Source organism: Scyliorhinus torazame, unplaced genomic scaffold (genome assembly GCF_047496885.1).
Source record: "Scyliorhinus torazame isolate Kashiwa2021f unplaced genomic scaffold, sScyTor2.1 scaffold_359, whole genome shotgun sequence".
Classification (NCBI taxonomy): domain Eukaryota; kingdom Metazoa; phylum Chordata; class Chondrichthyes; order Carcharhiniformes; family Scyliorhinidae; genus Scyliorhinus; species Scyliorhinus torazame.
The window spans coordinates 69,552-97,310 of NW_027308086.1; the positions used below are offsets into that span (position 1 = coordinate 69,552).

Genomic DNA, 27,759 nt, shown 5'->3' on the forward strand with positions numbered 1-27,759 from the left:
ATATTTTCAATGAACCAAGTTTATTAGTGAAATAGAACATGGTTTTAAATAATATCGGAACATTACTTGTGGATCAAAGACAACCAGAGTAAAGAGTAACCATGAAAGGATGTTTACAATATTCAGGACCCAAATGTTTCTCTTTGGTTCCTCTGTAGCCTGTTCCTGTGACTCCCCACTTTGGACACATGCACTGAACCCTGGGTTCAAGACACCATCAGCCCTGATCATCCCCATCCCTTGATTTCCCAGTCAGTCCTCTATTAGTGTGACACCCATGGCAGATTCCCAACTGGGGCACAGGCCCTGTTCTTCTCAGCTAAATTCAGCCCTCAGCTCAGTTGCCTGGCTGTCATTGACACGATCAATAACGAGACAGAAAGGTGCCCGAGGCTCAAATGGGAGACAAAACTTGTGGATTGGGATCTCTGTAAAGATCAGTAACTTCAAAACAAAAATCAAATCCCCAGTCAACAAATTAAAGGACCACATGACAGGACATAAGGTTTTATAACTTTACTGCAACAAACAAACTAGAAGCAACATTAACTAAATATTATTTTTGTAGGAAACCTACACCTTAAAAGTATCAGTCCAAAGTGATTCCTGAGGGTTCAGTTCTTTTCTTTTCCCAATCTGGCAGCCTTTAACTCCAGAACAGTCTTTCACAGTGAAAGATTGGCGAGCTACCAGAAAACTGAGACTAACCATAAATAGGTCATTATTTGGTTGGCAAGATGTAACGAGTGGTGTGTCACAGGGATCAGTGCTGGGGAGTCAATCTTTTACAATTTATATCAATGACTTGGATGATGGGACTGAAGATATGGTCATTTAAGTTTGCTGATGATGCAGGCAAAAAGGAAAAGGGGGTGGTGTTGCACTGATAATAAGGGACGGCATCAGTACATTAATAAGGGAGGATCTCAGATCAGGAATACAAAATGTGAAATCTGTTTGGGTGGAGCCAAGGAACAGCATGGGACGGGTTTGGTGCCAGAGGCACAGTGCTGCCACTCACCCCGAGGAGGTTGTACAGTTTTTTACAGCACTGTTGGCCTGTCTGGACGGTGTTGCTCACGGAGGTTACTGCCTTTGCCACCTGCACCCAGGCACGATGAATGGTGGCAGCTGGCAGCCTCCTTCCCGGGCCGCGGTACTGGGTTGCCCGCCTCTCCTCCATGGCGTCCAGCAGGGTCTCAAGCTCGGTGTCGTAAAGCGGAGTGCCACTCTCCTCACTGCCATCTTGTTGGCTGGGATGATGGTGGGGAGTGAAGTGTGTTTGTGCAGCTGCAGCTTGTCAGCCTCCTGAGTGTCAATCGTGAATCCGGCAAATCTGCCACGTTTCTCATTGGAATGGACTGTGTTCCCTGTGGTGCCAATCTCTTTCAGTTCCTCCTGCACACTAGTCCCTTGTTCTCCAGTGTTTTTAGGACAATTTCCGTATCTTCCTCTGTGAAGACAGGCACACATTGTTTAGTTTCTCTGCCATTTCCTTATTCCCCATTATAAACTCTCCTGTCTGCCTGGAATGGACCCACATTGGTCTTTGCTAATCTTTTCCTTTTCACATTCCTATAGGAGCTTTTCCTGTCGGTTTTTATGTTTCTCGCCAGTTTGCTCTCATTCTATTTTCTCTTCATCAGTTCCTTGGTCCTTCTTTGATGAATTCTAAAACAAGTTCCCAATCCTCAGACTCACTACTATTTTGGCCACTTTATGAGCCTCTTCCTTTGATCTAATGGAATCTTTAACTTTTCTTGTTAGCCACAGGTTGCATCACTTTTCCTGTCTCAGAATCCCTGAGAGAGAGAAAGAGAAGAGAGAACGAAATGCAGTCCTGGATGTAATTGAAGCAGAAACAATAACAGCAGAATCCATCACTAATCAATTGTGAACTTGTTGGTGTCTCAGCAGGGACGAGGAAACATAGAATCCCTTCCCACACTGAGAGCAGGTGAACGGCTTCTCCCCAGTGTGAACTCGCTGATGTTTCTGCAGGCTGCTTGACTGAGTGAATCCGTTCCCACACTGAGAGCAGGTGAATGGTCTCTCCCCAGTGTGAACTCGCTGGTGTCTCTGCAGGCTGCTTGAGTCAGTGAATCCCTTCCCACAATGAGAGCAAGTGAATGGTCTCTCCCCAGTGTGAACTCGCTGGTGTCTCTGCAGGCTGCTTGAGTCAGTAAATCCCTTCCCATAATGAGAGCAAGTGAATGGTCTCTCCCCAGTGTGAATTCGCTGGTGTGACTTCAGGCTGAATAACGTAGTGAATCCCTTCTCACACTGAGAGCAGGTGAACGGCCTCTCCCCAGTGTGAACTTGCTGGTGCGACTTCAGGCTGAATAACGTAGTGAATCCCTTCTCACACTGAGAGCAGGTGAACGGCCTCTCCCGAGTGTGAATTCGTTGGTGTGACTTCAGGTGGGATAATTGACTAAACCCCTTCCCACACGGAGAGCAGATGAATGGTCTTTCCCCAGTGTGACTGCGTCGGTGAATTTCCAGCACAGATGGGACTCTGTATCCCTTCCCACAGTCCCCACATTTCCACGGTTTCTCCATGTTTTGGGTCTCCTCGTGTCTCTCCAGGTTGGACAATCAGTTGAAGCCTCGTCCACACACAGAACACGTGTACGGTCTCGCCCCGCTGTGAATGGTGCAATGGTTTTTCAGATTATGTAACTGGTTAAAGCTCTTTCCACAGTCAGTGCTCTGGAACACTCTCACTCGGGCGTGTGTGTCTCGGGGCTTTTCCAGTCACACTGATGGTTAAACTTTGTTGAAGTCAACAGGTCTGGCAAACATTTCTCCTAGTTTTAATGATCGATGAACCGAGTGACTCTGTCAGATCCAGACGTGATGTTTGAGATTTCTGTCTGTAAATCCTCTCCTTTTAACATCCTGTAAAAGGAGTTTACAAAAGACATCAGAGTCAGTACAGGACAGAAATTCAGAACAGATTATTTTAATTTCTCTGGAACATTCTTTTCTCTCTCGTTCCCCAAAAGCTGTAAATCTCCATCCCACACACTCTCCCTCCATTCTCACTCTGCTGTCTCTAATATTCACCCTCCCAATTCTCCTGAAGGTGCTGATTCAGGCTGATTGACAGATCCCTGCTCACTGCTTCCTGTCCAGGTCACAGATCATAACAAATAGGAGCTGCAGTCGGCCATTCAGCCCATCAAGCCGACTCGACCATTCAATGGGATCATTGGCCGATTGACCTCAGCACCATTTTTCCACACTATCCCCCATATCCCTCGATATCTTCAATATCGAGACACCTATCACTCTCGGTCTAAAAATACTTGATGCTGAGGCTCCACAGTCCTCTGGGGTAGAGAATCCCAAAGTTTCACCACATTGTCTTTAAATTCATTGCCGGGGCAGCACGGTGGCGCAGTGGTTAGAACTGCTGCCCCTCAGTGCCGAGGACCTGGGTTTGATGCCAGCCCCGGGTCACTGTCCATGTGGAGTCTGCACATTCTCCCTAGGCCAGCGTGGGTCTCACCCCCACAATGTAAAACGATGTGCAGGGTCGGTGAATTGGCCACGCTAAATTGCCCCTTAATTGGAAAAAAAGAATTGGGTACTCTAAATTTATTTATTTTGAAGGACAACTAAGTTTTGCAGCCAGAGGTGTAATTAAAGCATCATAAAAAGTGTGGGCTAATGGAATGTTGTTTGGATGAAGGGGATTCCCTGTGGAGTTAATTAGATTGCAGCTTGGTAAGATGGTATCAGTACTGGGAGGAGCCACGGTTTTAGGCTTTTTGCAGCAAAGCAGTCTTTTAGTTGAGAATTAGTTCAAGATGTGAGCAGAGGTCAAGCATCTCAGTTCAATTGAAAATATATGTCTGTCGCTAGATGAGCAGTTTCTTTCCAAGCAGTTCAGAAGAGTGTCGTTAGAAGGTGAGCTGAAACAAGCTGAAACAGCTTCCCAAGTTTCTTCATGGTTCTGACAGGTTTGAGATCTTGTCTTTAAAGCGGTGACACAAGATCTCTCTTTCTCAAAGAACATCTGTGTAAAGCAGGTATTGCTGAGGGCTAACTGTGTTTAACGGTGGATTGAGAGCTGAGATGTGTTTTTGCTGTTTGAGTGGGAATAAAGGTAGCAGTTAAGGGTTACTGTATTCACTGTATTGATTAGCATTGTTTAAGGGCTAATTGTCAGCTGTTTTCTGGTGTGATGTTATATATTTGAATATTGTGTCAATAATAAAGTTTGTTTTCACATAGCATGGCCCCATTTTGTGTGAAATCACTCCTGGAGTGAGGTATCCTTTCCTCACAGTCTGACAAAACACAAATAAAATATTGGGGTTTGTGCCCAGTATCCGAGCCACTGTTGGGGTCTGGTCCGGGATCATAACCATGAGAAGGTGGGCTATGTGGATGGTTAGAGAACTTTGTACCCGAGGAGCAGAGATTTTACCTTCTTTCTAGCCCCCAGCAATGTCAGACTAGAATCGACAACCTTTTTTGTGCCGAGGACGATCCTACACCTGGTGTCCACTTGCACCACAGGGATCATCGTAATCGCAGACCTTCCCCTGGAGTTTTTGCTCGAGGGCTCACCCCCAGGTCGAGAATGTGGAGGTTTGGAGCCTCCCTGAGTTCATTTATTATGCACTTTCGGGACGAGTTTGAGTTCTTCATTTTGGTTAACTCGACTCCTTGTATTTCCTTCTCCATTTTGTTGGAGACATTTACGGTTTATGCTCGGGGGCTGATCATTTCTTACACTGCTAATAAAAGGTGCAGGATGCTGGAGAACCAGCAGCCTCTGGAGGCTTGTTTGGCGATGGTGGAAGAGAATCATATGGAGGGCCCGAGTAAGCTACTGCTGAAGGAGGTTAACGCAGCAAGAGTGGCTTTGAACTCCCTATTTACTCAGCAAGCCGAGAAAAGTTGAAAGTTAGTGAGATCGAAGTTGTACGAGTTTGGGAATAAGCCGAGCAAATACTTGGCCTGTTTGACAAAGGACCTTTGTTCTGCAGCCTAGGGGCAGCATGGTGGCACAAGTGGATAACACTGTGGCTTCACAGCGCCAGGGTCCCAGGTTCGATTCCCCGCTGGGACATTGTCTGTGCTGAGTCTGCACGTTCTCCCCGTGTCTGCTTGGGTTTCCTCGGGTGCTCCAATTTACTCCCACAGTCCAAAGACGTGCCGGTTAGGTGGATTAGCCATGATACATTGCCGTTCGTGACCAAAAAGGTTAGGAGGGGTTATTGAGTTACGGGGATAGGGTGGAAGTGAGGGCTTAAGTGGGTCGGTGCAGACTCAATGGGCTGAATGGCCTCCTTCTGCACTGTTTGGTCTATGTCTATGTCAAACCAGCTGTCTAGCCCACTGAGCTAAACCAGCCCAAACCGATCAATGACGGCTTTATGGGGCCAACTTTCCACAGCTGATGGTGACTATTAGGTGGGACCTTGCCCGGTGGTCGGCTCTTCCGATTTCATGGTGAGGGAGGATCCCCTTCATTAAAATGTGTTGCCCAGACTGTTGTACCCTCTGCAGATGCTGTCTATACTACTGTCAACCAGAGTTGTTAGGGAAATTAATCAAATCAGGGCAGGACCTACTCAGTTAATGGTAGGGAGTTGGGGAGAGTTACAGAACAAAGAGATCTAGGAGTACAGGTTCATAGCTCCTTGAAGGTGGAGTCGCAGGTGGACAGGGTGGTGAAGAAGGTATTCAGTATGCTCAGTTTTATTGGTTAGAATATTGAATACCGGAGTCGGGATGTCTTATTGAAATTGGACAAGACATTGGTAAGACCGGACATGGAATACTGTGTTCAGTTCTGGTCACCTTATTATAGAAAGAATAATGTTAAACACGAAAGAGTGCAAAGAAATTTACCAGGATGCTGCGAGGACTTGATGGTCTGAGTTATAAGGAGAGGCTGGGACTTTTTTCCCTGGAGTGTAGGAGGTTTGGTGTGATCTTATAGAGGTCTATAAAATAATGAGGAGCATAGATAAGGAAGATAGCCAACATTTTTTCCCCCGAGGTAGAGGAGTCTAGAACTAGAGGGCATAGGTTTAAGGTGAGAGGAGATACAAAAGAGACCAAAGGGGAAAATTCTTCACACAGAGGGTGGTGAACTTCTGGAATGGGCTGCCAGAGGCAGTGTAGAGGCAGGTACAAATTTGTCCTTTAAAAAGCAGTTAGATAGTTACATGGGCAGGGTGGGTACAGAGGGATATGGGCCAAATGCTGGCAAGTGGGACTAGCTTAGTGATAGAAACTGGGCGGCATGGACAAGCTGGGCCGAAGGGCCTGGTTCCATGCTGTAAACATCTATAACTCTACCTGGAACAAAATGTTTGTTCAGCTCCAATCACCAAGATAAGGGAGGGTATGGTCTTCCGAAAATCAGGCTTCATCAATTGGCCTCTCGTCTTAGGTTCATAAGGGATTGGGTTAGGATGGAGCCAACATTCATCTGGCTCAATACAGAAGCAGACCAGTCAGTTCTCTCTCGATCCAAAACCAGCATAGGCTGATTATGAAATGCATCTCCATGCAATTTTTAATGTCCGTGATTCATTCTGAGTCTTATGCATTGGGTAAAGGATGGGACTCTTACATTTGACTGACTTGCTCCTCCTGGCTTTCCATGAGTGAATTCAATTCAACTTAGGCCGGGAGTAGGGCACAGTGATTAGTGCTGCTACCTCAGCGCCGGGGACCCAGGTTCAATCCCAGCCTTGGGTGGCTGTCTGTGTGGAGTTTGCATATTCTCCTCGTGTCTTCGTGTGTTTCCTCCGGGTGCTCCGGTTTCCTCCCACTGTCCAAAGATGAGCAGTGAAAGTGGATTGGTCACGCTAATTTGCCCCTTAGTATCAAAGATGTGTAGGTTAGGTGGGTTGACCATGATCAATGCAACGGGTTACGAGGATAGGATGGGGAATGGGCCTCAGTGAAATGCTTTTTCTGCGACTCAGTGCAGACTTGAAGGGGCGAATGGCCTTTTGCACTATAGTTCTATGTTATCCGTGTTGTGTTATTCATTTTAATTTGATTATGCTGTTAGTCTGCTTGTAATATTTTGGGGTTTACAAACTGAATTGTTATATAATCTTACCCTCTTTCCCCACTCACGACTTTAACCTGTAAACTGGTTCTTCAATTAATCTGGCATTTCATCTCGAGGCTCTGCTCCCTCAAATATCCTGTTCCAAATTAATTCTGCAATGTGTTGCTTAGATGTATGTTGGCAATATCTCTTGTTCCGCTCTGTACCCATTTGCCACGATTTTTTCTGTTACTCTGTTGCATTCATTGTTTAAAAATGATTTAAAACAAAACAATTTATTAAAAATCTGTCCAACTCATCTGTGAATATATTCAATGACTCCACACCCCACTGGTCCCTGTGGAAGAGAAATCCAGAGACTAATAACCCTCCAAGGGAAGAGATGACTGGATTGCACTTTATCGCAGAACCATAAATAATATATCTGATGTGTACCATATAAGATATGCCTGTCTGCTGACATTTAAGGGGACAGTAAATTAATACCAATCACCTGGAGAAACTAGCCCTTTATTGTGAATATTAGGAAAGAGACCATCCTTTTAGCCAGACAAATAAATGTGTGAAGCTGAGGGAGCAAAGGATGTCAATGTCTTTGAGAGAAAGAAGAGACCTGGGCCAAGCTTTGCAGAGTCTGCGCCCTCCCTGGATTCACTTCCTTTCCCTTCAGTTGCTACAAGTGACCAATTGAAGGTGAGAATGAGAAAAGAAATGGAAAGGGGGGAAGAAAAGAAATTGTTTTACTCACAGATGTTGGCGACAAAAACAAGTTTTCAGTCTGTGTGAGGCCCCAGTTTTGCTCATTGTCCAGCTTCCGCATTCAGAAAACGGGAAACTAATTGGATGGTGGAAGAGTCCTTCCGGTTCACCAACTCTTCCCATTGGTCAACAACTTTCCTCCGCCTCACTCATTGTTCCCCTCCTCGAGACAAGGTTTCCAGGCAACCGGCTGCGGCCAGAACAAGAAGTCTCTCGGTGATTCCCCTCTCCCCACCCCGGGACTGAGCATGTCTGAGGGAGAGCAGAGATTGCGCATGTGCGAGGGAAAGCTCACCCTTGACCTTCCTGCTGAGGCGTTGACCAATGGGAAGGGTTGGATGACCGGAAGGACTCTGGTCCTCCAAGGCAATCCGCGCGGGCTTTGTGTGAATGGAGCTTGGACGTCACAGACTGAACCTTCCTCCTGTCTCCAACATCTGTGAGTAACTCTTTTATTGTCGTCACAATTATTACAGAAACCAATTTACAAGGCTCCAGGCCTCATTACACTTCAAATTGACGATTAAACACACGTCAAATTGATGATTAAACAGTCACTTAACACAAAACAGCTGCAAGGCACAAGGCCCAATTACATTTCACAATAACGTTGGAACAGTCATTGAACACAAATAGCTGCAAGGCACAGGGCCGAAATACGTTTCCAGATACCAATTAACCAGTCACTTATCACAACCAGCCACAAGGCACAGGCCCTACACATAGTTCAAGTAACAATCGAACAGTCGCATCACACGAACAGTCGTGAGGCACAAGGCCTCGAAACCAAACGACCATTCCAAAGAAAAAAGGAACAAAAAAACCACAAGACACAAGTACATTTCGAGGTGACGACCTCTAAACACATAAGACAAGCAGTCGCGAGGCACAAGGCCCCGATACAATACGGCCGCTTCGGCAACAAGTATGACCCACAGGGCCTCGATACATTTTAACAGTGTCATATCAAACCCAATCATCAGGCACCAGGCCTCAATTCACCCCAGAAAAGATTTAACAGGATAGAATCAATCACCGAACACTAATCCCCGCTCACCCACCCCCGTTCACCCCGCCCTGCAGCCGACACCCCGGGGGAAAGGCCCCTCCTCGCTAAGAGCACAGACCACCGGAGAGCCAGACCCGGGCGCGGCGGAGGAGAGAGGGTTCCTCCCTCCTGGACCCCGCCCAAAGGCTCGGGACCATTAGGAGGGAGAGCAGTTTCGCACCAACTAGCGTTCCACCACAATTACTAATTACCATTTCAAGGAAACCCGAAATGAGTTGAATGTCATAGGCTGCTAAAGAAAACAAAGGCAAAGAAAACATGAAAACAAAATCCCTTAGTACTCATAGAAAAGTCCATAAAAAAAAGAGTCCATTAATTTTGCACGTTCCACATCATGACCCCAGCGCTCCAGCCGAAATTTCACAAGGAACAACATGTCCTCAAAGTCCTCCAATGGCAGCGGCCAGAGTCGCTCCAATGTTGGCAACAGTCGACAACAGGGAAGAAAGTCCCAGAGTCAGTCCCAACCGCCCACAGGGCGTCCAGGGGGGGCCGAACCCCCGGAGACCCCAGGAACGGCAGCAACCCACCCCGGGCTGCAGGCTGCGGGCCGCCCATCGGGTATCCACTCCCGGTTCCGACCCGCCGCTTCCAGCAGCCTATCCAGCTGCCATCCTTCCTCCATTCCTTCGTCCTCCATTGGGCGAACTCAAACCCGCCGACAGCAAACCTCGCAGTCCGAAGCAGCGTCTCCGCAGCTCAAACGCTGACTTGAAACACGAGTGGTCGCAGTACTCCGAAACCGGTCTTCTCCCCTTCCCTCGGGGACCAGGAGCAATGGGCGCCGAGTTGCTGTTTCACCCCATCCAGGAAGCTCCCAGAGGCGGCCTGCCTTTCGAATCGGCCCGGGGGCGGACACCAAGCTCGCACACAACCGCCCAAGCCTCCTCCACTTTTCACCCCAGGAGTTTGGACAGTGTCGGCGTAGCTCCCACAATCCCCCACGCTGGGGAACCCGCTCTATCCGCCGCACGGGCAGGTGATCAGGTACTGCGCATGTCCAAGGGTGAGGGGAAGCTGCACATGTGTGGAGGAAAGCCCAGCCCTGACCTTCCTGTGAGGTGTTGGCTAATGGATAGAGTTAGGACCGGAAGGACGCTGGTCCTCCAATCAGCGCGGGCTTTATGTGAAAGGAGATTGGGCTTCACACAGACTGAAACATCCTCCTGTGTCTCCAACATCTGGGAGTACCTCTTTTAATGTCGTCACAATTTTCAACACAGACTCATTTACAGGGCACAAGGCCCAATTACACTTCACATTAACGATTCAACAGTCACTGAACACGAAACAGCTGCAAGGCACAAGGCCCAATTACACTTCACATTAACGATTAAACGATCACTGACCACAAAACAGCTGTGAGGCGCCAGGCCCAATTACATTTCACGACAACGTTGTAACAGTCATTGAACACAAACAGCTGCAAAGCGCAGGGCCGAGATACATTTCCAAATACCAATTAACCAGTCATTTATCACAACCAGCCGCAAGGCACAGGCCCTACGTGTAGTTCAGGTAACAATCAAACAGGTTCATAACTCGAACAGTCGTAAGGCACAAGGCCATGAAACCAAACGACTGTTTTAAAAGTAAAAAGAAACAAGGAGACACAAAGCACAATTACATCGAGGCATCAACCTCCAAACACATACACAAGCAGTCGCGAGGCACAAGGCCCCGAAACCATACGACCACTCCAAAATAAAGTAAAGAAAAGAGAAATAAAACCCAAAAGTACAACACACGACACAGGCACGTTTCAAGGTAACGACTCTAAACACAAAAGACAAGCAGTCGCGAGGCACAAGGCCCCGATACAATACGGCCGCTCCAGTTACAAATATGACCCACAGGGCCTCAATTCTTTTTAACAGTATCATATCAAAACCCAATCACCAGGCACCAGGCCTTAATTTACCCCAGAAATGGTTTAACGGGGTAGAATCCATCACCGAACACTAATCCCTGCTCACCCACCCCCGTTCGCCCCGCCCTGCCGCCGACACCCCGGGGGAAAGGCCCCCCCTTGGCTGAGAGCACAGACCCCCCGGAGAGCCAGACCCGGGCGCGGCGGAGGAGAGAGGGTTCCCCTCTCCTGGACCCGCCCGAGGGCACAGGACCATTCGGAGGGAGAGCAGTTCTGCACTAACCAGCGTTCCACCACAATTACTAAATACCATTCCGGAGGACCGAAATGTGTTAAATGTTATAGGCTACTAAATAAAACAAAAGCAAGGAAAACAAGGAAGCAAATCCCTCATTATACATAGAAAAAGTCTGCAGAAAAAGTCCATTAATTTTGCAAGTTCCATAACACAGCACCGGCGCTCTTGCCGAAATTTCACGAGGAACAACATGTCCTCAAAGTCCTCCAATGGCAGCAGCCAGAGTCACTCCAATGTTGGCAACAGTCGACAACGGGGAGGAAAGTCCCAGAGTCAGTCCCAACCGCCCACAGGGCGTCCAGGGGGGCCGAACCCCCGGAGACCCCAGGAACGGCAGCAACCCACCCCGGGCTGCAGGCCGCGGGCCGCCCATCGGGTATCCACTCCCGGTTCCGACCCGCCGCTTCCAGCAGCCAATCCAGCTGCCATCCTTCCTCCATTCCTTCGTCCTCCATTGGGCGAACTCAAAACCGCCGACAGTAAACCTCGCAGTCCGAAGCAGCGTCTCCGCAGCTCAACCGCTGACTTGAAACACGACTGGTCTCAGTACTCCGAAACCGGTCTTCTCCCCTTCCCTCAGGGACCAGGAGCAATGGGCGCCGAGTTGCTGTTTCACCCCATCCAGGAAGCTCCCAGAGGCGGCCTGCCTTTCGAATCGGCCCGGGGGCGGACACCAAGCTCGCACACAACCGCCCAAGCCTCCTCCACTTTTCACCCCAGGAGTTTGGACAGTGTCGGCCTTAGCTCCCACAATCCCCCGCGCTGGGGAACCCGCTCTATCCGCCGCACGGGCGGGTGATCAGGTACTGCGCATGTCCAAGGGTGAGGGGAAGCTGCGCATGTGTGGAGGAAAGCCCAGCCCCTGACCTTCCTGTGAGGTGTTGGCTAATGGATAGAGTTAGGACCGGAAGGACGCTGGTCCTCCAATCAGCGCGGGCTTTATGTGAAAGGAGATTGGGCTTCACACAGACTGAAATGTCCTCCTGTCTCCAACATCTGTGAGTAAAACACTTTCTTTTCTCCCCCTGTCCATTTCTTGTCTCATTCTCACCTTCAATTGGTCACTTGCAGCAACTGAAGGGAAAGGAAGTCAATCCAGGGAGGGTGCAGACTCTGAAAAGCTTGGCCCAGGTCTCTCTCTCTGAAAGACATTGACATCCTTTGCTCCCTCAGCTTGACACATTTATTTGTCTGGCTAAAATGATGGTCTCTTTCCTAATGTTCACATTTAAAGGGCTGGTTTCCCCAGGAGATGGCTGACATTAAAGGGAACAGTAAACAGGACAAACCAAACCAATTACTTTCCTGTCGGAATACTCTCCACCATCAGCAAAGTGATGGAAGGGGTCATTAACAGCGCTATCAAGTGGTACTTACTCAGCAAAACCTGCTCACGGACGCTCAGTTTGGGTTCCACCAGGGTCACTCAGCTCCTGTCCTCATTCCAGCCTTGGTTCAATCATGGACAAAAGAGGTGAATGCCAGAGGTGAGAGTGACTGCCCTTGGTATCAGGGCAGCATTTGACCGACTATGGCATCAAGGAGCCCCAGCTAAACTGGAGTCAGTGGGAATCGGGGGAAACTCTCCGCTGGTTGGAGTCATACCTGGCACAAAAAAAGATGGTTGTAGTGGTTGGAGGTCAATCATCTCAGCTGCAGGAGTTCCTCAGGGCACACTCCTAGGCCCAACCATCTTTAGCTGCTTCATCAATGACCTACCTTTCATCATAAGGCCAGAAGTGGGGATGTTTGTGGATGACTGCACAATCTTTAGCACCATTCATGACTCCAGATAATGAAGCAGTCCATGTCCAAATGCAGCATGTCCTGCACAGTATCCAGATGTTGGCTGATAAGTGGCAAATCACATTTGTGCTACACAAGTGCCAGGCAACGACCATCTCCTACCAAGGAGGATCTAACCACCGCCCCTTGACATTAGCATTAGTGAATCCTCCACAACCAACATCCTGAGGGTTATCATTGATCAGAAACTGAACTGGACTAGCCATATTCATATGGTGGCCACCAGGGCAGGCCAAAGGCTACAGCGGCTAACGCACCTCCTGACCCCCAAAGCCTCTCCACCATCTACAAGGCACAAGTCAGGCATGTAACAGAATAATCACGACTTGCCTGGTTGAGTGCAGCTCCAACATGCTGCTCTACACCATCCAGAACAAAGCAGCCCACTTGACTGCTCCCCATTCCATGAATATTCAAACACTCCACCACCGACGAACAGTGGCAGCCGTGTATACCATCTACAAGATACACTGCAGTAACTCACCAAGCTTCCTCCGACAGCACCTTCCAAACCCACAACCACTACTATCTAGGAGGACAAGAGCAGCAGATAGTTGAGACCCCCACTACCTGGAGGTTCACCTCCAAGTCACTCACCAGACAGACTTGGAAATATATCGCCCTTCCTTCATTGTTGCTGGGGCGACATCCTGGAACTCCTTCCCTGACAGCACAGGGGATGTACCTACAACTCAAGGACTGCAGCGGTTCAAGAAGGCAACTCATCACCACCTTCTGAAGGGCAACTAGGGATGGGCAATAAATGCTGGCTGAACCAGCGACTCCCACATCCCGTAAATGAATTTAAAAAAATGTTATATTGCACAGAGATATATCTAGTGTTATATAGAATGTATTAGATATATTATTGATGGTTCTGTAATGAAATACATGTATTATTAGTTCTACCTACATTATATATTTCCAGTGATACAGTCATTGCAGCACTTATGGAATCCATTTGGGAACTCAAGTCAATGCCGACTCTCTGTACAGCAATCCAGTCAGTGCCATTCCCCCTCGATATCCCTGTTCCCCTGAAAGCTTATTTTCTTCATATATTATTTTGAATTATTGATCATCTCGACTTCCACAACGCTTGTGGGCAGTGAGTTCCCTGTCATGACCACTCCATGACTAAATAAAGTTCTTCCTCAGAATTTCCCTATCTCTAATCAGTAAATGTATTTATATGGAGATTCTCTACTCTTGTACAGGTTTTAGTGAGTTTAGATTTGTTGATCAGCACCTTCAGGAAAATTGGGAGGGAAAGTAAGTGAATATAGGTCTCTCTGTCCAGGGCAGGAAGCAGTGAGCTTGGATTTGTCAATCAGCCTGAATCGGCACCTTCAGGAGAATTGGGAGGGGGAATATTAGATACAGCAGAGTGAGAATGGAGGGAGAGTGTGTGGGATTGAGATTTAGAGCATTTCAGGGAAAGAGAGAGGAAAGAATGTTCGATAGAAACTAGAATTGTCTGTTCTGAGTTTCTATCCTGTACTAACAATGATTACTGTTGTAAAATCTGTTTGCAGGAAGTTCGAACAAGAGGAGTTTGAGGCCGAGCTCTCAAACTAAATATCACGTCAAGAACTGACTGAGTCACTCAATTCTTGGGATCATTGGCCTTTGAATCTAGTAGGAGAAATGTTTGTCTATTCTGTCTGCTTCAAGAGATTTTAAACATCAGTGTGTCTGGAAAAGCACTGAGACACACACACACACCCGTGTGAGACTGTTACAGAGCACTGACTGTGGAAAGAACTTTAACCAGTGACACAGCCTGAACAAATACTACACCATTCACAGAAGGGAGAGACTGTACATGTGTTCTGTGTGTGGCCGAGTCTTCAACTGATCATCCAACGTGGTGAGACGCAAGATCACCCGGACCATGGAGAAACCATGGAAATGTGAGGATTGTGGGAAGGGATTCAGAGCCCCGTGCGAGCTGGAAAGTCATCAACGCAGTCACACCGGAGAGAGGCCTTTCACCTGCTCTCAGTGTGAAAAGGGATTCACTGAAATGGGCAACCTGCGGAAACACGAACGAGTTCACACTGGAGAGAGGCCTTTCACCTGCCCTCAGTGTGAAAAGGGATTCACTGACATTAGCAGCCTGCGGACACACGAACGAGTTCACACTGGAGAGAGGCCTTTCACCTGCCCTCAGTGTGAAAAGGGATTCACTAACATTGGCAACCTGCGGCAACACGAACGAGTTCACACTGGGGAGAGGCCTTTCACCTGCCCTCAGTGTGAAAAGAGATTCAATTATATTGGCAACCTGCGGAAACACGAACGAGTTCACACTGGAGAGAGGCCTTTCACCTGCTCTCAGTGTGAAAAGAGATTCAATGTCATTGGCAGCCTGCGGCAACACGAACGAGTTCACACTGGGGAGAGGCCATTCACCTGCTCTCAGTGTGAAAAGGGATTCACTAACATTGGCCACCTGCGGAGACACGAACGAGTTCACACTGGAGAGAGGCCTTTCACCTGCTCTCAGTGTGAAAAGAGATTCAATTGTATTGGCAACCTGCGGAAACACGAACGAGTTCACACTGGAGAGAGGCCTTTCACCTGCTCTCAGTGTGAAAAGAGATTCACTAACATTGGCCACCTGCGGAGGCACGAACGAGTTCACACTGGGGAGAGGCCTTTCACCTGCTCTCAGTGTGAAAAGAGATTCACTAACATTGGCCACCTGCGGCAACACGAACGAGTTCACACTGGGGAGAGGCCATTCACCTGCTCTCAGTGTGAAAAGGGATTCACTAACATTGGCCACCTGCGGAGGCACGAACGAGTTCACACCGGGAAGATGCCATTCACCTGCTCTGACTGTGGGAAGGGATTCTTTCAGTTGTCCGACCTGCAGAGTCACCAGAGAGTTCACACCGGGGAGAAGCCGTTCATCTGCACTGTGTGTGATAAGGGATTTGCTCATTCATCCCACCTGCTGAAACACAATGTCAATCACACCAAGAGCAGGCCCTTTAAATGCTCTGACTGCAAGAGGGGTTTCAAAAGCTCTCAGCTACTGATGTCCCACCAGCGCTTTCACTCTGAGGAGAGACCGTTCAGCTGCTCTCATTGCACAAAGAGCTTTAGTACCTCATCCAACTTGCGGAGACACCAGCGAGGTCACACTGGGGAGAGCCCGTTCACCTCGCCGACTGGGAAAAGATTCACTCGGTCATCACTTGCTGAGCCACAACGTCACTCACACCAATGAGAGACCCTTTTAAATGCTCCGACTGTGGGAGTGGGTTTCAAAGCTCTTGGGTACTGATGGAACACCAGTGCATTCACACTGAGGAGAGACCGCTCAGCTCCTCTCACTGCGACAAAGAGGTTTCAAACATCATCCACATTGCGGAGACATCAGCGAGTTCACACTGGAAAGAAGCCATTCACCTGCTCTCACTGGGGAGGGATTCACTCAGTCGTCCAACACGCTGAGACACCAAAGGGTTCACAAGTGATGATGGGTTAGATTCTGCTGTTATTCCTGCTGTTAATCACATCCAGGACTGAACCTGGAGTGGGTGGAGGGATTTGTCTCCTCGTCAACACCTGGTGCTCGGATGTGGCGACCCTGGGGAACTACTGATCCCTGGACCTGGAATACCTGACTGTGAAGTGCCATCCATACGGCCTTCCATGGAGTTCACTTCTGCCATCATCACGGCGGTCTACATCCCACCCCAGGCGGAAGTGAAGAAGGCGCTTGATGAATTGTAACCGCTATAAATAACAATGAAACAGAATACCTGGCGGCCTTGTTCATCGTGGCCGGGGACTTTAACCAGGCCAACCTCAAGTGTGTACTGCCAAAATTCCACCAACACATCTCCTGTCCTGACAGGGGCCCCAACATCCTTGACCATTGCCACACAAACATCAAGGGCGCCTGATGATCCATCCCCTGACCGCACTTCGGAAAATCGGACCACAAGATGGCGCTCCTTCTCTCGGCGTACAAGCAGAAACTTGAACGGGAAAATCCGGTTAAGAAGGTTGTGCAAATGCTGGTCTGAGGCAAAAGAGCTCCTACGTGACTGGTCCATATTCAAGAACTCGGCAGTTAGCCGAAACGAGTATGCCAGCACCATCACAGGCTTCATCAGCAAGTGTGTAGAAGATTGTGTGTCAAAGAAGGTAGTACGTACGTTACCCAACCAGAAACCATGGCTTAATCGGGAGATTCACTCCCGACTGGTCTGAGGCGTTCAAGTCAGGCAACCCTGACCTGTACAAAAAAATCTAGGTACAACCTCTGCAAAGCCAACAGGGATACCAAGAGACAACAGAAGAGTTGTCCAGACTAAGCGAGAATCATGGACTCTCATCGATTGTGGCAAGGCGTAAACAACATAATGCGCTAAAAAGCAAAGCCGAGTAGAATCTTTAGCAACAGTGCTTCCCCTTCCCAACAAACGCAATGCATTCTATGCTTATTTCGAGCAGGAAACCAACAAACCTTTGTCATCTGCCCCAGCAGCCTTGGACACGCCCATGCCCACCGTCACAGCCTCCAAAGTCAGATTGGCCTTCTTGAAAGTGAAGCCTCGGAAAGCGACAGGTCCTGACGGGAGTCCCTGCCATGCACCCAGATCATGTGCGGACATCCTCAACCTTTCCCTCCTCCGTTCTGAGGTTCCCACCTGCTTCAAGAAGACCACCATCATACCGGTGCCAAAGAAGAACCAGGCAACGTGCCTCAATGACATCGATCATTATGAAATGCTTAGACCACAGCTGGAGTAATGTGTGCAGTTTTACTTAGGAAAGGTATTGCCACAGAGGAACAGCAACAAAGTTTGACCAGACTTGTCCCGGGTATGGCAGGACTGTCCTATGAAAACAGATTGGGGAAACTAGGCCTCTTTTCTCTAGAGTTCCAAGGAATGAGAGGGGATTTCATTGAAACTTACAAAATCCACAAAGGAATAGACAGGGTGGGTGCAGGTGAGAGGTTTCCCCTGGTTGGAGAGTCTGGAACCAGGGGACACAATTTCAAACTAAGGGAGAAGCCACTTAGGACGGGTCTCTGAGGAGACATTTCTTTACTCCTCGGGTTGTGAATCTTTGGAATTCTCTACCCCAGAGGGCTGTGGAAGCTCAGTCACTGAGTGTGTTTCAAGCAGAGACTGACAGATTTCTTTTTTTTTTGTTTAATAAATTATTTTCTTCTAATTAAGGGGCAGTGGAGCGTGGCCAATTCACCAATGCTGCACATCAAGTTCGGTTGTGGATCTGAGACCCACAAGGCACTAGGAGAATGTGCAAACTCCACATGGACAGTGACCCAGGGCCAGGATCGAACGCAGGTTCTTGGTGCCGTGAGGCAACAGTGCTAACCACTGGGCAACCGTGCCACGCAACTGACAGATTTCTAAATATCAATAACCCATATGGATATGGAGATAGTGTGGGGAAAAAGACATTGAATCATAGGATCATAGTATTTACAGGGCAGAAGGAGGCCATTTGGCCCATTGAGTCTGCACCGGCCCTTGGAAAGAGCACCCGACCAAAGTCCACACCCCCACCCTATCGCCGTAACCCAGTAACCCCACCCAACCTTTTTGGACATTAAGGGCATTTTAGCATGGCCAATTCACCTAACCTGCACATCTTTGGACTGTGGGAGGAAACCCACTCAGACACCTGGAGAAAGTGCAAACTCCGCACAGATAGTAACCCAAGCCGGGAATCGGACCTGGGACCCGGGAGCTGTGAAGCAACTGTGCTAACCAGTGTGCTACCACGAAATGGATGATCAGCCATGATCGCATTGAATGGCGGCGCAGGATCGATGGGCTGAATGGCCAACTCCTGCTCTGATGCTCCAATGGTATAAAGATCGGTAGGAAAGTAAACTGTGAAGAGGACATAAGGAGACTACAAAGGATAGAGGTAGGTTATGTGAGTGGGAAAAGATCTGCCAAATGGAGAATAATGTGAGAAAATGAGAAATTGTCCATGTTGCCAGAAGAATAAAACAGTTTCTGATCTGAATAGTGAGAGATTGTAGAGCTCTGAGACTCCGAGGTATCTGGGTGTCCAAGAGCATGAATCACAAAAAGGGAATTGAATACAAAAGTAGGGAGGTTGTGCTTCAGTTATACAGGACATTGATGAGTCCACATCTGGAGCACTGTGTATAGTCTTGCTCTCATTTAAGGAAGGATGTAAATGTGTTGGAAGCAGTTCAGAGAAGGTTTACTGGACTCGTACCTGGAATTGGAGGCTGGTCTTATGAGGAATGATTGGACGGGCTGGGCTTGTGTCCGATGGAGTTTAGGTGACTTGATTGAACCGTATCAGATCCTGAGGGGCCTTGACAGGGTGGATGTGGAAAGGATGTTTCCTCTTGTGGGAGAATCTAGAAATTGGAGTCACTTTAAAAGTAACAACTTGCCTATTTAAGGCAGAGGAGAACTTTTTTCTCTCAGAGTTGGGAGTCTTTGGAACTCTCTTCCTCAAAGGGCAGTGGAAGCAGAGTCTTTGAATATTTTGAAGAATGAGTTGAATAGATTCTTGATAAGCAAGGGGGTGAATGGTTATCGGGGGGAATGTGGAATTGAGGTTACAATCAGATCAACTTATTAAATGGTGGAGCAGGCTCGAGGGGCCGAGTGGCCTACTCCAGCTCCTAATTTGTATGTTATCACATCCTATATAATAGATTGTAGCATTTTACCTCCAACTGATGTCAAGCTAATGGGTCTGTGGTTCCCCGTTTTCTCTCTCACTCCTTAAATAGTGTGGTTACATTTACTACCTTCCAATCTGCAGGAACCATTCCAGAATCTATAGAATTTTGAAAGATGATCACCAATGTACCCACTATCTCTCCAGCCGCCTCTTTCAACACTCTGGGATGGAGAGCATCAGCTTTTGGGGATTTATTAACTTTCAACCACATTAATTTCTCCAGTATTACTTTCTCACTAATACTAATCTCTTTCAGTTCCTCGTGCTCACTGGTCCCTTGGTTCTCTAGTGTTTTAGGACAATTTCTGTATCTTCCTCTGTGAAGACAGACACACATTGTTTAGTTTCGCTGAAATTTCCTTATTCCCCATCATAAACCCTTCTGTCTCTGCCTGGAATGGACCCACATTGGTCTTTGCGAATCTTTTCCTTTTCACATTTTATAGGAACTTTTCCAATCGTTTTTTTATGTTTCTAGCCAGTTTGCTCTCGTCTTCTATTTTCTCTTTATGAGTTTCTTGATCCTCCTTTGTAAATACTAAAACAAGTTTCCAATCCTCAGGGTTACACTTATTTTGGCAACTATATGAGTGATAAGATCTCTTATTTTATCTTCAAAAATGAGCCCAAGATCTGGTTGATTGGAGGTGTCCAAAAATACAACTTTATTGCTAATTATCCACCTCAATTCTCTTACATAAAAATAATTCAAAATTCAGATCAAATAATACGTCAAAACATAACAAAGAGAGTTAAACAAAAACATTGGGGAAACACGGTAGCATTGTGGATAGCACAATTGCTTCGCCGCTCCAGGGTCCCAGGTTCAATTCCGGCTTGGGCCACTGTCTGTGCGGAGTCTGCACATCCTCCCCGTGTCTGCGTGGGTTTCCTTCGGATGCTCCGGTTTCCTCCCACAGTCCAAAGATGTGCAGGTTAGGTGGATTGGCCAGGATAAATTGCCCTTAGTGTCCAAAATTGCCCTTAGTGTTGGGTGGGGTTACTGGATTATGGGGATAGGGTGAAGGTGTTGACCTTGGGTAGGGTGCTCTTTCCAAGAGCCGGTGCAGACTCGATGGGCCGAATGGACTCCTTCTGCACTGTTAATTCTATGAAATAAGAAAATATTAGGAAATCAATAGATGGTTCAGAATTTCTTAAAGCATGAATATAGAACAAACTTTAGTCATGAAACTATTCTTAAAGAAATTCTTATCAATGGTCTAACCCCTTATTGGTTTCAAATTCTCAGCTGAGGCTTCCTGATTTAATCAGAAAACTCTGTCACTTGGAGCATGATTTGTTATCCAGGCATTGGTCTTTACTGAAGATTCATTAATGTCTATCAAGTTAATTAAATGTCTACATGCTCCCGCCACGTGTACCAATCCTCTGAAGATAAGGCGTTCTGCATTAACCTTGCTTGTTGCTAAGGCTTTGCTACATTTTGTAAATGTTTCTGTTGCTGAGGCTGCGATACGTTTTCATTGCTAGATGTATTTGTAGAACAATGTTTTATTCATGACGAGGGCTTTTATGCAACTTTTCTTGAAACTGTGTTAGATTCTGACACATATTAAGTTGCTGTACAGCAATTCTCATATTTTTATCTGAAACAATTTCTGCCTGTATGTATACTGAATTTAAGAATTATACTGCATTGATTCTTCAAGGTACCAATAAATCAGTGAAGCAATAAATCTGTAATCTATCAATGAGCCTCTTCCTTTGACCTAATGGAATCTTTAATGTTTCTTGATAGTCACGGTTGCGTCACTTTTCCTGTTGGATTTTTGTTTCTTAAAGGAATCTATATTTTATGTAAATATGTGATAATTCCTTAAATGCGATTGCCTGTGTTTCATTACACATTTTATTGTATGTTCCCAATCAACTTGCCCCTCATAGCTTGACAGTTTCCTTCTGAGACAGAACCATGTAACCACCATAGCCTATCTTCATCTGAACTGCATGCATTGGGGTTCCAAACAGAAACAGGAACTATCTGTCATCTACCTTCCAAACACCCTTTCACTCTGTGATCCTTATGAAATTTGCCACAAGGCTCAAGAGCATCAGTCATGAGAAGGCCAGTCCAGCAGAAAGAAACCCTCCGACCCTCCCCATTGACCAACTGACAGAATGAACACAATGCAGTCCTGGATGTAATTGAGAGCAGAAACAATAACAACAGAATCCAACCCCTGTAATCAATTGTGACCATGTTGGTGTCTCAGCAAGTTCGAGAAAGCACAGAATCCCTTCTCACACTGAGAGCAGGTGAACGGCTTCTCCCCAGCGTGAACTCGCTGGTGCCTCCGCAGTGTGGATGATTCACAGAATCCCTTCCCACAGTGAGAGCAGATGAATGGCCTCCCCAGTGTGAACCCACTGGTGCCTCTGCAGGCTGGATAATTGAGTGAATCCATTCCCACACCGAAAGCAGGTGAACGGTCTCTCCCCAGTGTGAACTCACTGGTGTGTCTGCAGGGTGAATGACTGACTGAATCCTTTCCCACAAAGAGAGCAGCTGAATGGTCTCAGCCAAGTGTGAATGCGCCAATGAGCTTCCAGTACAAATAGGCACTGCAGTTGACCATTTGGCCCATTGAATTTGCTCAACCCTGTAATAAGCTCAATGGCCGATCTAGCTCAGCACCATTTCCCTTAGTGACTTCAACATCTCGAAACCTATCAACTCGATCTGGAAAATACTTGATGACTTGAGGCTCCACAGTCCTCTGGAGCAGAGAATTCCAAAGCTTCACCACATCCTGGAGTGAAGAATTCGCTCCTCATCTTAACTTTCAGTCCATTTTCCTACCTGTTCCCCGTGCCCCTCAACTCCCTCGTCAATCAGAATTCTGTCTAACTTCACGGCGCCAAGGACCCAGGTTCAATCCCGGCCCCAGGACACTGCGTTTGGAGTTTGCACAGTCTCTCCGTGTCTGTGTGGGTCTCATCCCCACAGCCCAAAGATGTGCAGGGTTGGTGGATTGGCCATTCTAAATTGGCCCTTAATTGGAAAAAACATGAATTGGGTACCTTAAATGAAAAAATTATGTTTTGGCGAGGGAGGGAGGGAGGGGGGGGTCACAATCAAATCCAGTGACTACCCACATATACTTTGTGTCAGGTTGGTGTCAATGTCCACCCCCTCACTTTTCATCCGAGTCTCAGGAGGTTGGAGACTGCTCCGGACAAGTAATGGCGGACGCAGCTCCCACAATCCTCCCATGCTGGAGAAACTGCTTTATCCCAGATGGGTGGGTGGTCTGGAACTGCACATGTCCAAGGGAGAGGGACCCTTAATTGAAAAAAAGACTGGGCACGTATAATAAAACAAATAATTCTGTCTAGCTTATTCTTGAATATATTCAATGACTCCCAGACTCCACTGGACCCTGGGTGAAACAAATTCCAGAGATTAACAACCCTCTGAGATAAGAGATTACTGAAAATATATAACATGGTTGCAGTACAATATTAAAAGACTAGAAATAATAATAAATGTACTTTACAGGTCCAGATGGAGCAGGTTAAAGAGGTGTGAATTGTCTCAAGCCAGGACAGTTGGTAGGATTTCGCAAGCCCAGGCCAGATGGTGGGGGGTGAATGTAATGCGACATGAATCCAAGGTCTTGGTTGAGGCTGTACTCATGTGTGCGGAACCTCGCTATAAGTTTCTGCTTGGCGATTCTGCATTGTTGGGTTGCAAAATCCTATCGACTCTCCTGGCTTGAGACAATTCACATCTCTTTAACCTGTGATTATCCCTCTCTCCAGTTGCTCTGTCTGGACCTGTAAAGACTTAATTACCTGCAAAGACTCTCATTCAACAGTATCGTCTTGCATCATTGACTTTATCTATCTATATGTTTCTGGAACCCACCTCTTCATTCACCTGAGGAAGGAGCTGTGCTCTGAAAGTTAGTGATTCGAAACAAACCTGTTGGACTTTTAACGTGGTGTTGTGAGACTTCTTACTTTTACTTTAACACGATCAATAATCACACTCCATGGTTACGTTGCAGAAATTGTCACTCAATTCTCCTGGAACCAGCCCAATGTGATTCTTCATTCCTGTGTTTACTGCCATTGTGTTCCTTTGCCTGACTGGCAACCCTTAACCCCAGAGGTGTCTTGCTGTGATGGTTCTCCGGATTGGATTGGATTTGTTTATTGTCACGTGTACCGTATTCAGGTCCCGATAAACCAAGTGACTCTTCCAAATCCTGAAGTGATGTTTGTTTTTTTCTGCAAATCTTCATCTAATATCCTGTAAGATGCAAGTTGAGAACAGACAATTCTAGTTTCTATAAAACATTCTTTCCTTTCTCATTCTCCAAAAGCTGTAAATTTCCACCCAACACACTCTCCCTCCATTCTCACTCTACAGTATGTAATATTTATCTTCTCTAATCCTCCCAAATCTCGAAAGGTGCTGCTTCAGGCTGATTCACAGATCCATGCTCACTGCTTCCTGTCCTGGACAGAGGCCTGAAAATCTCCATGCAGGCTGCCAGACAGGAATATGTCTATAATACCAAACTCAAAATGTGTGCAACATACAAACTTCCTTTCGCTTCAGTTGCTGCAAGTCACCAAAGTCCCCTCAGAATGAGAAAAGAAATGGAAAGGTAAAGTAGAGTTGGAGAGGCTACTCCCTCTTAATAATAATCGGGGGCAGCACAGTGGCGCAGTGGGTTAGCACTGCGGCCTCACAGCACCGAGGTCCCAGATTTGATTCCGGCTTTCGGACACTGTGTGGAGTTTGCACATTCTCCCCGTGTTTGTGATGGTTTTGTCCCCACAACCAAAAAGATGTGCAAACTAGGTGGATTGGCCATGCAAAATTGCCCCTTAATTGGGGAAAAAAATGAATTGGGTACCCTAAAATTTTTAAATAATAATCTTTATTATTGTCACAAGTCGGCTTACATTAACACTGCAATGGGGCGGTACGGTGACGCAGTGGTTAGCTCTGCCGCCTCACGGCGCCAAGGTCCCAGGTTAGATTCTGGATCGGGGTCACTGTCCGTGTGGAGTTTGCACATTCTCTCTGTGTTTGCCTGGGTTTTGTCCACACAACCCACAGTTGTGCAGGGTAGGTGGATTGAACACGCTAAATTGCCCCTTAATTTTAAAAGATGAATTGGGTAATCTATATTTAAAAAAAAACACTGCAATGAAGTTACTGTGAAACTCCCCTAGTCACCACATTCGGCGCCCGTTAGGGTACACAGAAGGAGAATTCAGAATGTTCAATTCACCAAACGCACGTCTTTCAGGCATTCTAGATGGGCAGCCTGGTAGCCCAGTGGTTAGCACCGTTGCTTCACATCTCCAGGGTCCCAGGTTCGATTCCGGCTTCGGTCACTGTCTGTGGAAATCTGCATGTTCTCCCCGTGTCAGCGTAGGTTTCGTACGGGTGCTCCAGTTTCCTCCCACAGTGCAAAGATGTGCAGGTTAGGAGGATTGACCATGATAAATTGCCCTTAGTGTCCAAAATGGTTAGGTGGAAGTTCCGGTGGCGGCTAAGGAGGAGTAAGTCGCACACTTGGTGGCTCTCAATCCAGTCGGACTTTTTCCCTGACTTTTTTGTACTTTTGAGTGCTAGTTCGGAAGGCATAGGCACTCAGGCACTGACTCCAGACACAGGTGTATGGAATTAAGAAGCAGAAAGAATCGCAAACAGTTGAAGAAGTGGGCAAACAAGGGCAGTGTACAAGCTGCTGCTGAGGACAATATGGCCGACGTCCGGACCGCGGTGCAGACAGCCCAGCCAACAACGGAGCATCTGTTGAAGGTCATTCAAGAGGGCTTTACTGTTTTGCAGCGCAACAGTTTAGACCTGATTCAGAAGGACATCGAGGGCTTGAGCATAGGCTGGATGCCCAGGATCGTACGATCCAGAAGTTGGAAAAGGCGCTGGAGGAGCAGGAGGATAACCAAAACGGTGGTGGAAGCGGAGATGGAGAGGCTGAAGGACCAACAAAAAAGGCTTCTGGAGAAGGTAGAGGTCCTGGAAAATAGGTCCCATCAGCAGAGTTTGAGAATCGTTGGTCTCCCGGAGGGGGCTGAGGGAGACGGTGGCGGGCATGTTCCAGAAGCTGTTGGGAGATGATGTCTTCCCGCGCCCGGTGGAGGTGGACAGGGCGCTGGCGAGGCAGCCGCGAGAGGTGCCCCCCCCCCTCCCCCGAGTGATGGTGGCCCGGTTTCACAGGTTCCTGGACAAGGAGCGGGTGCTACAGTGGGCTAAGCGCACGCGGAGCTGCCATTGGAATAACAGTGTCATGCGCATCTACCAGGACCTGAGCGTGGAGGTGGCCAGAAGAAGGGCAGGCTACAGGCAAGTCAAAGAGATTCTGTTTAAGAAGCAGGTGAAGTTTCGGCTGCTGTATCCGGCTCGCCTGTGGATCACACACGAGGGACGGCACCATTGCTTTGAGGAGCCCGAGGATGCGATGGACTTCGCCAAGAGAGAAGGGCTGGTGCCGAACTGAGGATTTTGTGGACATGGGTTAATAAGACACTGAGCGATGTTTTCACTCATCGCCGGGGGGGGGGGGGGGGGGGGGGGGGTGAATACTTCTTACACTGCAAATAAGAGGTGCAGGTGTTGGAGAACCAGCGCCGTCTGGAGGTTTGTTTGGTGAAGGCCGAGGAGAATTATAAGGAGGCCCGAGTAAGCTATTGCTGAAGGAGGTTAACGCAGCAAGACTCCCTATTTACTCAGCAGGTTGAGAACAGTTGAAAGTTTGCGAGGCATAAGTTGTACGAGTTTGGGAGTAACCCGAGCGAATACAAAGGCCAACTTTGGAGCGGATTTCTCTGTGCGGCTTGGCAAAGGGAAAAGGGTCACGAAGACGGAGGAAATAAACAGGAATTTCGGGAATTCTATGCAGGATTATACAAGTCTGAGCAGTCTGGTGATGTATTGGCAGTGTGGAGCATTATTTATTTTCCTTGAATCTTCCGGAGGCCTCAGAAAACCAGTGTGAGGCTCTTAATGCTACTCTTTCTAGGGAAGCGATGTCAAAGACCATGAAGGAGCTTCAGCCAGGTAAAGCGCTGGGACCACATGGCTGTGGGTGTGGGGTTTACATGGGATTTGAGGTTTACTGTTGGAACTATTTGTGGGTATGTATTATCACTTTGACTCAAGTATGCTGCCATTGACTCTTTCTGAGGCTTATGTCTGTTTGATTCTGAAGCGGACAAGGATCGAGGGAGCGTGTCTCTTATCAGTCAATCTGTTGACTTGAAACTGCTGTCTAAAGTTTTGGTGAGAAAGCTGGAGGGCATCCTTCCAACAATCAATTTCTTTTTTAAATTTTGAGTACCTATTTCATTTTTTCTAATTTAGGGACAATTTAGCTTGGACAATCCACCTCCCCTGCATATCTTTGGGTTGTGGGGGTGAAACCCACACAAACATGGGGAGAATGTGCAAACTCCACACGGTCAGTGACCCAGAGCCACGATGAAACCTGGGACCTCGGCGCCGTGAGGCAGCAGTGCTAATCACTGCACTACCGTGCTGCCCTCCATCTGACAATCATGAGGGAGGACCAGTCTGACCTCGCTCTGCATCACTAACCAGCTGAGCTAAATTGGCTCCTAATTATATTACAAGCTGGGCAGCGGCAGGGTTCATGAATGTCGTATTTGGGCTTCTGAGAAGATCTCGACAAATAAATGTGTCAAGCTGAGGGAGCAAAGGATGTCAATGTCTTTAATGGAGAGAGAGACAGAGACCTGGGCCAAGCTTTGCAGAGTCTGCACCCTCCCTGGATTCACTTCCTTTCCCTTCAGTTGCTGCAAGTGACCAATTGAAGGTCAGAATGAGAAACGAAATGGAAAGGGGGAGAAAAGAAAATGTTTTACTCACAGTTGTTGGAGACGGGAGGAGGTTTGCATCCTTGTGAAGTTCAATCGAGCAGTCACACAAAGCCCGAGCTGATTAGCAGGAGGACCATCCTTCTGGTCCTCCAACTCTTGCCATTGGTTAATACCTCAGGTAAAAGGTCAGAAGGCGGGCTACCCGTTGCACATGCACAGCCTCCCCTCTCCCTTGGACATGCGCAGTCGTGGGCAGGGGGAGATCACCGATTGGCTTCTCGCTCTGGCCGTCAGCCGGTTGCCTGGAAACCTTGTCTCGAGGAGGTTCTGTTGCC

At 47.6% G+C, this 27,759-nt stretch overlaps 2 protein-coding genes and 1 long non-coding RNA gene across 5 annotated transcripts; 1 reads left to right on the forward strand and 2 right to left on the reverse strand.

Moving 5' to 3' along the window:
- Positions 1–24: 24 nt before the first annotated feature.
- LOC140406201 (uncharacterized) lies at positions 25–7,954 on the reverse strand. 3 transcript variants are annotated; one of them, XM_072494344.1, is made up of 3 exons: positions 7,800–7,909; positions 7,100–7,284; positions 25–2,901 (listed from the first exon to the last, which is right to left on the reverse strand). In XM_072494344.1, the coding sequence occupies exon 3, from the start codon at positions 2,560–2,562 to the stop codon at positions 1,888–1,890; it is 675 nt and encodes a 224-aa protein (XP_072350445.1). In that variant the 5' UTR covers positions 2,563–2,901; positions 7,100–7,284; positions 7,800–7,909; the 3' UTR covers positions 25–1,887. The 3 variants fall into 3 exon arrangements, with proteins under 3 accessions (XP_072350445.1, XP_072350444.1, XP_072350446.1); XM_072494343.1 differs by lacking the exon at positions 7,100–7,284 and having other exon boundaries at positions 7,800–7,954; XM_072494345.1 differs by lacking the exon at positions 7,100–7,284 and having other exon boundaries at positions 25–2,890; positions 7,800–7,867.
- Positions 7,955–8,093: 139 nt separating this feature from the next.
- LOC140406198 (uncharacterized) lies at positions 8,094–21,294 on the forward strand. The gene is made up of 2 exons (XM_072494336.1): positions 8,094–8,249; positions 14,389–21,294. Exon 2 carries the CDS (start codon positions 14,748–14,750, stop codon positions 16,089–16,091), a length of 1,344 nt encoding a protein of 447 aa, XP_072350437.1. The 5' UTR covers positions 8,094–8,249; positions 14,389–14,747; the 3' UTR covers positions 16,092–21,294.
- On the reverse strand, positions 20,221–27,632 carry LOC140406203 (uncharacterized). Its single transcript, XR_011939078.1, has 3 exons — positions 27,474–27,632; positions 23,529–23,858; positions 20,221–20,688 (listed from the first exon to the last, which is right to left on the reverse strand). It is a non-coding gene; the product is annotated as an uncharacterized lncRNA (long non-coding RNA).
- Between the last annotated feature and the right edge of the window lie 127 nt (positions 27,633–27,759).

Bases quoted from the DNA above. Each gene is read 5' to 3' on its own strand.
- LOC140406201 (XM_072494343.1), bottom strand. From the start codon at position 2,562: ATGGAGAAACCGTGGAAATGTGGGGACTGTGGGAAGGGATACAGAGTC.
- LOC140406198 (XM_072494336.1), top strand. From the start codon at position 14,748: ATGGAGAAACCATGGAAATGTGAGGATTGTGGGAAGGGATTCAGAGCC.